Source organism: Amblyomma mixtum, chromosome 1, assembly GCF_055824585.1.
Source record: "Amblyomma mixtum isolate Tamu chromosome 1, ASM5582458v1, whole genome shotgun sequence".
In the NCBI taxonomy this organism is placed as follows: domain Eukaryota; kingdom Metazoa; phylum Arthropoda; class Arachnida; order Ixodida; family Ixodidae; genus Amblyomma; species Amblyomma mixtum.
The window spans coordinates 270369016-270381142 of record NC_143012.1 but is presented as its reverse complement, the minus strand read 5'-3'; the positions used below and the strand labels follow the sequence as shown (position 1 = coordinate 270381142).

Genomic DNA, 12127 nt, shown 5'->3' with positions numbered 1-12127 from the left:
CATCAATCAACTTTGCCGCCGTATTGTAGTTTCTGTAGTAGCTATGCTGATCTCCTCTTCTAACCTAAATTACCACGTTGTATGCGCATCCGCATTTCCGCAATTGAACAGAGGTATTGAACAGATGGCAACCTCGGCAAACTAGTCCTTCAACTCTTACTGTTTTCAGTAACATTCCATTCTTTCATCGGTGTTAATCAAGTTTTATGCGTTCGATAATCCTGGTAACACCCCGTAGTGATTCATTTTCTCGGCTACGCCTATCCATCCACTGCATGCCTCTTTCAACACGGCCTTGTTGAAGCGCAGATACAAAAAACAAAGAACAAACGATCGATATACGATTCAAGCACGGCATTCTTTCGAAACCCAGAACTAAAACAAAAGGAACACAATACTTCCCTCAATATACGCGGCGCCTATACCCCTTTATTTACAATGACACAGAAACCAGATTGGTCGCATTTTCTTCGTTTCCCCCTGAAATAATCCCTTCCTCCTGTTTTCCGTCGCGCGGCTCAATAAACTTTTCACAATGCCCTCACGAGACAGAGAGAGGCAAGAAAAGGCCATCACGCTGCGAAATCAGTCGAGCTTCATTTTCAACTTTTTATTGCGCGTCAATTTTCTTCTTTCTCTTCAGTTTCCCTCGCGATGAGACGCAGTGCGTTTAATGCCTCACTTCGGACGTCGTCATCAGGCGAACGGCGCGAAACTCGCAAGAAACGAAGCACGCGCGCGTGCGCGAACTTAAAGGCCATTGGTTTCTACGCTTTATTCGGGGCTCTTTCTTTGTCATCTCCTCTTCACTCGCTCCTCCGCGAAAGGCGCGAGCGTTCACTACACGAGCACGGGCCGAGCTTAAACATGGACGGAGCGCGAAGAGTAACCAATCTGCGCCCAGTCGAGGGGGTCACAATGGCAGCCGTCAAATTGAATGACCCGCGCCGCCAAAGGGGGCGAAAACAACGGGGAGCCAGCAGCGGCAGGCATCCGTTCTCAAATTGTGAAAAGGAGACGGCCCGCCAGTAGCCCCGTCCTCCGGCTGGTGGGCCGGCCTCTGGCTTTGCTATAGCTTTGCCGTCGGCTTTACTGGCTTTGCTGGTGGCGGCGGCCCAAAGGAAACACCCGAGACTTTAGTCCTTCTGCCTTGCTTTCTTCTTCTTCTTTAAAGAGGTCTCAAAAGGCATCCGCAAAAAGGGGGATGGAATGAAGAGGCGCGTTCCAGATATTGATTTCTCTCTTGTTCCTCCCCATAGGGTTTATACGAGGCTCCCTCTCTCGCTCTCATTGCAGCGGCGGTGGCAAGAGCGTGGCGCGGTCGGTGATTTATAGCGCTTTCCGTAATCTCCCATCATTTCTGGCTTTGACGTCTTTGTCCTTCTCGCCGGACCGGCAGGCACCAGAGATTGTCTCCTCGCGCGCGACGGCCACGGCGACGCCACCGCCACGCGGCGCTCCGAGCGTCTGCCGCTTCGAAGGCAACGCGCACCACTGGACTACACACACTATACTGCGCCCTCTCTTGTTTCTCTTTTTCTCTCTCTCTCTCTCCTCTATTCGTTCAACACTCGTTTTTTGTGTTGAAAATTGGTCCTTTTGTTTTCGCCCGCCGAGCTTTGTAAATAGCACGATGGATGAGAGGGCGTATTATAACTGACAATTGTTTTCTTTTGTTTTATTATTATTCACAGCTAGGAGATAGTAAGGATAGACGGGGCTTTTGTTCGACTAGAATCAGCTGTGCATTATTTCCGGCTACGAAGAGTTCTTCCCTCTATTAGGCGCTGCCCGCTTTGTTGTCACTTCATCATCCCCTAGCTGCTTTCATGAACGAAGAGGATGCAAGGTCACGTCGAGCTTCAGCTGTCCCCTACCTAAACTGAGTTTAGCAGCCATTGTAGAAGCGAGACAAGAAGTTCAGGCAGAGACCACGAATAGAGGAAAGCGTACTGTTATGTTTTTTACGCCTCTTAAGATGCGCGCTAACACTAGCTCTCCAATGCTTCGTCAACGCTGGAAGACGCCCGCACATTCTGAGACTTCCTCTCCAGGCAAGCAACTTTTAACGCGACAACGTTAAGGAGCTGGTATCGCTGAAAAGCGATACTAGCTCCACCCGCTCCCCGCCCTCTTCCCCCTCCCCCCCCCCCCCCTTCTTTTCTTACCCGCTGGCGTTGTTACGCAAAAATTCTGATTGGTCGATAGGGTCCTGACGTCACATCTACATAACCATGCGCGGGAATTATAAGGAACCCACAACGCTCACGTGAAACGTGACGTCATTCGTAGAATTAAAGTGATTGAAACGTAACATGTAATGTGAAATAAAGGTCACCGTATGCCTCAAACGATTTAACTTTATAAGGCGCTTCATTTGGCCTAAAGAATAACTTTAAGAACTTTAGGCGGAATTCGAACCCACGACCTTCCAGACACACAACCGACTGGGCCACGCAAGGCAAGCTTGAACGGATTGGGAACGAGCGGGAGTTTACCAGTACGTCGTGTGGATTGACATGTAATTTACGCCTCTATGCTAATTAGTATGTGCAATGAGCGGTGTAATAAGAGGACCACACGTCGCTACCACGTCATACCCTTAGGGTGCAGCTTGACTGACCCCCTAGTCATTTTCTCGCGCGCTTAGGATATTCCGGATAACTTGCAAACAAGCCATTACATATAAGCACTTGCATTAAATGAGCTTTTATAATGGGTGTGAAGCATCCGGCGGTTGCCAATACTCTACGTTATCTCTCTTCAGTTAGGAAGACTAGCTTGTTCAACAACCCCCCTATTTTACTCTGGAAACCTCAATCGAGGCGTTCAATGACGCCTATAGGCACGACACTTCATGCTGGAGTTTCTTATGTCGACAGCTGAAAGGCCGAATAGTGGCAGCGGAGCGTTCTTCCTTTTTTCGTCCGCATAATAGTAAATTAGAATTGCTAGCGTTCACTCATAAGCATCCGCCCAAGCGCCGCCATACGGCTACAAAGGAAAGCTATATAACTTCCACAGAAACCCACGACCAGCGCGAATGTTTCTTTAACTACGAAGTTTCCTCAGAAGCTGTACAGCTTTCCTTTGTAGCCGCATGGCTGCGCTTGGGCGGATACATACCACAAATCTAGTCCACCTTGGGGTATTCTCCTAAACATTAGACCAAGTTATCACTTTTGTACCCGTCGTCTTGTTACGATTCCCAGATAGGTTATTTCCAGGCTAACTTTACTGTCTTTCGGTTAATACCTTGTTTTCTTTACGAGCCCCCCTCTTCACATCAACGCGTCCTGCCGGTAATAAAACGCTAAAATTTTGGAACGCATCTTCGCAAAGCGCCACGCGCCCCAATCGCCTCCCCCGCTCCCCTTTTTTTTGGCTTGGAGCTCCAAATTCTCGCTATCGTCTAACCCACCACCCCGATTCCATGCAGTCCCTATACAGAGCAGCGACGCTCTTTCGAGGTGCTCAGGATGTAAACTTAAGCGGCGAAACACAAAAAAATTTTCGGAGCCCTTCACTACAGCGTCCCTCATAGCCTGAGTAGCTTTGGGACGTTACACCCCCCTAAAACCATAAACCAAACCCAAAAATTTTAGCTGCAACTATATCCTGCGCATGCACGCCCTGTGTAACCTTTACGAGCCGCTGTACTCAACGCAGGAAGCCCCGCTACCCGAGTATCACCATATGTTATGACAGCTTAGATTCTAAGTCATATTCTAAGTCCCATCCACATAGGTGAGCGCGAGTACACATAGGCAGTAAGGGGGGGGGGGGGTCTTTGCAGGCGATTTGAGGTTCCTCCTGAAAGCATTCGCCCCTCAATTAAACCACGCGATCTTACACGTGCGCCCCCAACTGCGCTTGCCCTGATAATAAAACATGCCACAGGGCGGTCTCTTCCGACGCGTATAATCGATCGTGTCCGTTGTTTTCTTAGGCGTCCGCAATCTTCATGCGCGCCCCTTGGCAAGCCTCAGACGAGCGCCGGTCGGAAATGACGACGGCGGAAGTTCGACGCCGCACCAAGCACAAAGAATTGCATCTCCTTTGCGCGCCGCGGACAAGAACAGAGAGACATCGGCGAGAACTGTTAATACGCGCTCTCATTAATACGGTATGAATGGTGCTCCGTGCGGGGCATAATAGAAGGTATTTTTATTCGCCGGCAGGCACCGGAGTATAGGGGCTTTACAAGCAAACATCCTTCCTCCCCCGTCGGTCGATGCCGCAGTCGCGCGCAGCGGTGCAAGTATTGAACCGTTTTCATAACGAGCACTTCATAAACGGGAAGCCATCGAAGTACCGAAGCAGCGCGCGCGCGCTTCGAGCAGCTCTGGGGGGTCGTTAACTGAAAATCGCGGCTCCGGCACGCTCCCAAACATCCCCGTGATGAATGGCCCGACCGCTTTCTCGGACGGATCCGGCGGCTGCAGCACTCCTGACTGCGACGCACAAAAATATCTCGGTCTTACTGCGATGGTTTAGTGCGATGTTCCGATGATTCTCAAGTATAATTTTTATACTCATCGCGAGATCGCGTGCTATGTCACATCCACTTCCTTTTGAAGAGCTAAGCGCGCCGCAAAAGTATGGCGGTCAAAAATTAATCACCTTCTTTTACTGTTGAACAAGCTCATTCTCTAGCCATCAAAACAAGGGGCGGTGTTGGGGAAGCAAAAGTTGACGTTATCTTATCACCCAAATTCATGAAGTCGTTAGCATGTGACACCGGTTTGTGATTGCGCTGTTATTGCACCCTTTGTTAGCGCGCGGCAGCAGGACATAGCTACATCTCTTTGCTGATCTAATTATATGCTGCGTTAGTAATCTTCATGGAGCGATCATAGCGTCATACGAAGGAAACGAAACATCTGAGAAGATCGCGAAGATGTGAAAATTTCAGAATTTCGAGATGCTGGGGAAGGGAGGGGGGGGGGGGTTATGCATTATTTTCCTCATTATCTGATAACTAGAGATTAGAGATAAGACTTAAGCCTACTATACTTCCCGGCCTCATAATGTCAGCATAGTCGCAGATCAAGTCAATCCCAAGCCCAAGAAAGTTCCAAGCAGATAAGTACAGGCAGGAAAAATGACAACAGGAATTCGTGCGTCACAGGAACGTGTTCTATGGGGGGTACATACCTCGCAAGAACTACTACACAATTACAAGCGGAGAAGTACTGATCAGCTCGTTTTTTTCACAATTTTTTGTTTTCCATTTGGTTGTTTGTTACAGCTATGACGTATAATATCTGCGAATAAACATCACTCCAAGAAAGATGACAGATGCATCACAAGGCAAGGCATCACAGAGAAATGGGTTTTATGATCTTGTTCTTTTGCGTTGAAGTCACTTCCCTTTAATGTTTCTATTTTACTTCCATAAGACATAAATTTATGCACTCCTGCGCACGCAACCCCTTTTCGTAGTACTACATTTATCCTTCATTTCATAGTGTAAAAGCTCAACGCAAAGATCTCGTGATGCGCCTTACCAAAGAACTTGCCAATTCCCTCACCTACATTACAACAGTGAGCTTCCTGGTTGATAAAAACAGTATAATGTGGATTGAAAAAAAAAATAGAACCACCGTATAAAGTATCAGGCTGGCGTTTCAATCTTTATATTTAGGTTTTAAATGCAGGAGCGAGTCTTTTGTGAGACCCTAAATCTCGCTTTTTTCTCTTCTTTTATATGTGCACGTGGTCACCACTCGCCTGATCAGTCGTCTCACCTAACACTGCGTCTGGTGATGTACTTCGCTGCGTAACTATATATCTTCTCTAGAAATCCCGCACAAATCGACGGCAATAATTCGCAGCAAAGCGACGGGATGCCGTTCTCAAAGAAGCTAAAAGAGCAACCCCGCGGTCGGCCGGTTGCACGGCAATCCATAACGCTACATCGCTTTTCAAAAGTCACCCACACACACACACGCACATTACAATCACATACTGGCAGAGCTTACAAGTCCATGCAGGGCTAGGCAACCAGAAGCGCAGCGACGCGGCGCTACGGACAGTCAAAGAGTTAGGGCCGCGACTCAAAAGCCGGGTCATGTGTCTCAACCCCCCGCGCCCCACACAGGCTACGACGCTTAAGTTGACAAACGAGCGAGACGTCTTGTTGATCCGCTTTAAGAAAGAGGGGGAAAAAAAAGTGAACATCAGCTAGCGGGCGTAGCTTCGCACAAACTGCGGCGCGTTCTTGGTTGGAAATCGGAGAGCTTTCCCTCGAGTCTTGAGTTTGTTTGTTTTTCTTTTTTTTGCAGTTGCGCAGAGCGAAACCGTTAAGAAGCGACTACGTGTTTGTATACACGCATAAGACGATGTGTACATGGCAGCCCAGAATAGATCGGGTGGCATAGAAGTGAATCATGTAATAGAAAGAAGCCAAGAGGTGCAATGTGCTTAATACTGGTTCATCGAAGTATTCAGGCTGCGTGAAGAGTTAATTTTCTGAAGTAGCCCTGTCTGCGGTTGCCCCAACATGTATACTTATCTGAGTAACTGCAAAGTTGAATTTTCACTTTGTGTTAACTTCGTTTTCCTCGAATGCCACAAAGTTAGACATAAGTGAAAAAGCCACAACTGTCCGATGTCAATAATCATCGGGCAAGCGAGCAAGCGAGCAAGCTTATCGAATATCTCAGCACAAGGCTGCTCTTTCTCATTGTCCGCATTCGTCACTGACAACTGCAGTGGCGCCCCTTGCCTGAGCAGTGAAGGTTCTTACCGCTGGGAGAGAGCTGTGATGTTTAATTTCTTGATTAGGGAGATTCACAGTTATTATGTATTTCGGCAATTTTACTTTGATTCTACTGCTTCATTTTCGTTTTTTATGCTCGCTTTCCGCCTTACGTCAATTGTAAGCTATTAAGACGTTACCAGTTACCGCAACTTTGTCACTTCCTCTAAAAGCAGACGCGCTCTTTCCGCCGAAGAAGCTGAAGAGTAATGGCAGGCTTCTGTGAGCTTTGATGACAGAACGGGCGCCATCGATTGTGTAATGAACGCACTGGGGAAGCAAATCACGCCGGCGTGATAATTCTACCGCAGCGGCTTCAGCGGCTTGTGGCGACCAGCAAACCGAATCGAAGCCTCCGTGAACCGACCGGCCAGTTATGAACGCCGTCGCCGTAGGCGAAGCTGCCGGTGGTGCGGCCAGTGAAGAACCACAGCATCCGAAGCCTCCACAGGCTGACCAACCGTCGGCTTCCATCCTGTCCAAGAAAAAGAAGTCGGGACGCCGACGCCATAGCCGGAAGTATTCAGTTATCGGGATAGAACCCGGTACAGAACCGGCGCACGATGCTGTCTCCCTGGCCAGCACGGCTGCCTCCAATGCAGCTAACGTATCGGCGTCAACAATAACTGCCGAATCTGGTGGCTTTTTGACTAACGTGCCGGAGCAGACAGCTCAACAAGCCACCACCGGTGATGATAAACCAGCGCAGTCACAACCATCCCTCCTTCAACCGACTCTCGAGCAATCTGCCGTGCCTCAACAGACATTACAGCAACCATCTCTTCAGCAACCACTGCAGTCGGAATCAACCCTGCCACAACCAATCTTGCCACAAGACGCTCTGCCACACCCGACACAGCCTCAACCGCTTGCGCTAGAAACAACGGGGGTGCCTCCACAGACCACCGGTGGCACTCAGCAAATGCCTGACGGACAAGCGCTTTTTCTACTGCCGCCGGCACCGCCAGCAGCACCAACAGTGACGCCAAGTCTATTTCCGTTTCCAGAAGAACCACAAGAACCGGTTCTATCTGTTCCGGTTCCAACGGCACTGTACCAACAGCAGCCTCTGCCGAACACAGCGTTCCAACCAGTGCAATCAGCACCTGGGTTCGACTATGCCTTTGTCACACCAGGCTCTGCAGCTACGATTGATCCAGCCGCTGCGCTGTCTGTAGTTCCAGGTATGCAGTCCGTTCCCTACATGAGCTCCCTATATGGCAGCCCTGCCGGTCTACCAATGATGAACGCTATTGGTCCTCATATCACGACGATACCCCCGGTGTCGCAGGACTACAAGTCTATTCCTACTGACAAACAAAATGGGCGCCATGCTCCGAAGGCTTCAGTGGGAAAGCGAGGCCTAGCCTATCTAAAATCCATCTTCCGATCAGGTGGAGAGACAGAACCGACAACGAAATCCGCGCCAGCATCTGGCAAAGACACTGAGAAGAGTTCTCCGGGCGAATATGGCGAGGAGACAGTGGATGAACCAGACGAAGACTCGATCGCGTCACCCGTGTCACAAAAAGCCCGCTCCAGAAGCCGGTCAAAATCTAGAAGCCGCCCTTCAAAATCTCGAAAGTCTGTAATAGTAGCTCCTGATACGGACTTTGCAGTCGCCGCAAATTCGCCGGGTGCCCTACGTCTGGACAAAGACGTTGTCAACAAATTAGTCGCTGCACTTGCCGCGCGTAAGCAGCGAACAACCCAGGTGGCGCTTGCGCCGCCTGTGCAAGAACGGAAAGACGGAGCCGTGGCTGCTGCGTGTGTTCACAAAAATGCTCCTTGCAAAGCCGGGCACCCTGAAAAGAAAGGCGCAGAAGAATTAGCAGACTCTGAAGACTTCTTCGAAGAACTGGTGGATGAAATTGTTGAGCCCCAGCAAGGCGCGGAAGACGGCCCGCGTAAACGCATTGTTCGCAAGACGACTAAATCACGCCAACACAATGTAATTCAGGAACCCTGGGAAGATAAAAAACGGGACAACGATTTGGTGACGGCACTCGATCGCATGCAAGCGATTAAATCCAGACTTTCTAAGGTGAAGAGAGGCGACAGAGCTCCAATGCAGTATTGTGAAGATGATAATTTCGAAACTACGGAAGCCGCTTCCTTTGAAAACGCTGGACGGACACCATCCGAGCTCGACTGGCCGTGTTCTTCCGACGAGGACAAGTCAGCGATGCCAGCTAATGTTAAGAAAGGTGCCTCACCTGTTAAAACTGATCAACGTTATGCTGAATCAATTTTTCGACGGCCGCTACCACCACCTTGGCGCCATGTTGCCGTGCCTACAGGAAATTGCCCGTGTAACATCGGCATGATGAGGACACCACATCTGCAACCAATGCCTACGCATTTCGACAGGTGTGCTCGAACACCTTCGTTGTCTGCTCATGCGGCATTCAATTACGGGTTTTGTCGTTGTCCTTGTCAGCCCGCGTTGTACTTGCACCCATGCTTTCCAGAGCAAGGTTGCGGCTGCACGCAGTGGCCATCGTGCCAAAAAAGTCTTAACGGTGACGCCTGTAATGGGCCGAACGAATCTCGAAGAAACAGTGAGTGTGGTAACCTGACTCATGTCGGTCCATGCTACGAGACTTCCCCTGGATGCCCTGTAACAAATAGTCATGCAAACCAAATGAACAGCAATATGGGTTACTGTGGCCAGAGTTACGTCCCTGATGTATGTCCATGCTGTAATCATACCACGGCTCACCATTCCTGTCATTACGAAGAAGCCTGTCCATCTGCAGCGGCTCCGGCACCCGCCTGTTCCTGTCTAAAAAACGACGCTTGTGGGGCCAATGCAGGTGTTGCCACGGTGCCAAATCTAGCGGGTATGTGCGACGCTGCTTCTGCTGCTTCGGGTGTCCCAAAAATAGTGCACCACGAGACGACCCCAAAGCGCGAAGTCCGCCCGAGGCGCGTAGTTTATCGGTACTGTCCACCTCCACCTGGACTTCCGGTGATCGAGCCCCCAAATCAAGCCAGGCTCTACGGCTCCTCTGTGTCAGCCTGTGCCGCAAGATCTGATGGACAAGCATCCGCGTTTCGCAGCAAATGCCAAGGCGGTGGCAAGGACCAAGTCAGTAAGAGAGGCGTCACTTTGGAAGAGGTACTCCGCCGCGAAGACGACATCCGCTGGGAGGCACGCCTTCAAGAACGAAGACAGCTGCTAGACGAAGAGAGGATTCGACAGGAGGAACGGCTAGCCTTCGCCGAATACCTCAAGCAACGGGAAGAGCTTTTGGAGAATGAACGCCGGTACTTGGAGAAACCAGAGGCGCGGAAGTTGAGGGCGGACCTTCAGAGAGAGCTAGAGAGGCAGAAAAATTTGGACAGCAGGCAGGAGAAAATCATGGCGGAGACTTCTGGCAGGGGACGAGCTGTGGACGCGACTCAACCGCCCCGGCAGCCACGTCTTGGCGCTCAGGTAGGTTCAGCAGTGCAGTGTGGGAATGTCATGCGAAAACACAACACTGGAATGGCTTTCAACACTTTATTTTCTTATATATGGCAGCAATTTTTAAATGCTAATTTGCGTATTTGCGATCCATACAATTTCATCTTAAAAAACTGCCTAGTGAGTATATGCATGTTTAGCTCATGCAATTTTATTCTCCTTTTATTTCATTCGGCTTTTTTTATAAGTTTAAGCTATCTCCTTTTGTGAAAACTCCAGCACAACCCATATCGCATGGTTGTACGCGCAACGCAGGCCGTCCGAATTGACTGGAACGAGAAGGCCATTCATCGAATCTCTGGCTGAAAAGCCTTTTCAGCCTGTCCGTCTACCTTACCACTGTCATACGGGACTAGTGCGGCATAGTGAGACATACCACCAGCACTAAAAAACAAGGTCACAAGCCGAGAGAGGAACACCACGAATATTTGTACGCATCTCTCGTCTTCGGTCGTTGATCATTATCTCAGGTAATATTCCTAAATACACATACCGCGACTATGACTGCAGGAAAACAAGCGGACAGATTAGATTAGGAAGCACGCGGAGATAGCATCACCGCAGCGGGCGTAGTACACGGTAAGCTGAAGGTAAATGCGGGAGACCTCCGTCCTGCAAAAGGCTTAGCTAGGGTGATGAAGCTGATCGTAATGATTATGATGGTTCTGATAATGCTTGTCTCGCCGTGTTCCCAGTGACAAACTAGCCCACCTGTCTAAATTGCGCAAATGCGCAGCTGCTGCGGGAGTACTTAACGCATAGCCAAATCCTGTCACTCAAGTAGCCCCCATGTGACCACAGGTGCAGTCCGAAGGACCCGACGCACGCGGACTTACGGCGTTGGCACGCGGTGTGTTCGACAAGCCGGACGTGACGGGAGCCCGACGCAAGTCTGTCTCCGGTCCGCAGACTGGAAACGGACCGCGCAGGTCATCCTTGGGGCCCTCCGCTGCCTCCGCAGCTACACGGACGCCCCAGACCAACGCTGTCACAAGCGCGGCATCTGCTGCACGGAAGCCTTCCATTTCCAAGCCATAGGGACTTTATACGATTATAGACACCCACGTAAGAAACGTGCGCTGTGTTCGACCACGCACATGCGGAGTGTATGCTATATACATAACGCACAAAATCGTAGAGTTTACTGTAAAGACTCTACCTCTTAGACATTTAATATTCTATGCTTTAACTGCGAACATTGCTAGAGCATCGCTGGAAAGGCTACATTAGGTTAAGCGCGCGATGCCGCTTACATATGGCGTATTCAGTTTAGTGAAACTAATTATACCCGCTTTGACTAAATCTTTTCTCGTGTCATGGCACGCACTTGACATGTTTTGCACTGACGGTACGCTGGTTTTATTTCTTCATTTTTGGGATCAAGTGAATTTCGTGCTTACAACAATAAATCCTTAAACGAAAAAAAGGGAACGGCAATGAAAGCCATTTACTCTGAGCGTCGAACCATGACAGAAAAATTAGCTTTCTTTTTTTACTGCTTTCAGTCGATGACAAGCGAACATCAATAATGAGGGACAAAAGACACGACTGACAGCCGAGCGCCTTCGCCTTTTGCTCCGGTGATATGAACGGAAGTACACAGCTTAATGAGAGAAACCTAGGCATGTAATTACTTTAACAAGAGATCAACATGGTTGTGCTCATATATGCTGCGTTTCCTTGCTAACTTTTAATCTTTCAATCTCCTATCACCTGGCGCCTCGCCTCGCGAGTAAGTGTTATAGCTTTCTTGCTGATTATCGCCTGTGAAAACAACTGCCTGTGTGTTTAACTAACACCTCGATAGCTAGTTATGCGGTTAACAGTAACTTTTCTTGTGAACGCGTGGCGTTTCACTTAATGCGCACGTAAAGTTAGATGTGAACGCATTGACT

The 12127-nt window shown here is 49.5% G+C and overlaps 1 protein-coding gene across 1 annotated transcript; it reads left to right on the top strand.

Annotated features, from left to right (window-relative positions):
* The first annotated feature begins 7139 nt into the window (after positions 1-7139).
* LOC149371674 (uncharacterized) lies at positions 7140-11270 on the top strand. Its single transcript, XM_089585222.1, has 2 exons — positions 7140-10202; positions 11034-11270. The coding sequence occupies exons 1-2, from the start codon at positions 7140-7142 to the stop codon at positions 11268-11270; spliced, it is 3300 nt and encodes a 1099-aa protein (XP_089441348.1).
* The last annotated feature ends 857 nt before the right edge of the window (positions 11271-12127 follow it).

Bases quoted from the DNA above. Each gene is read 5' to 3' on its own strand.
- LOC149371674 (XM_089585222.1), top strand. From the start codon at position 7,140: ATGAACGCCGTCGCCGTAGGCGAAGCTGCCGGTGGTGCGGCCAGTGAA. The intron at 10,203-11,033 runs GTAGGTTCAGCA...ATGTGACCACAG, and splicing joins AGCCACGTCTTGGCGCTCAG to GTGCAGTCCGAAGGACCCGA.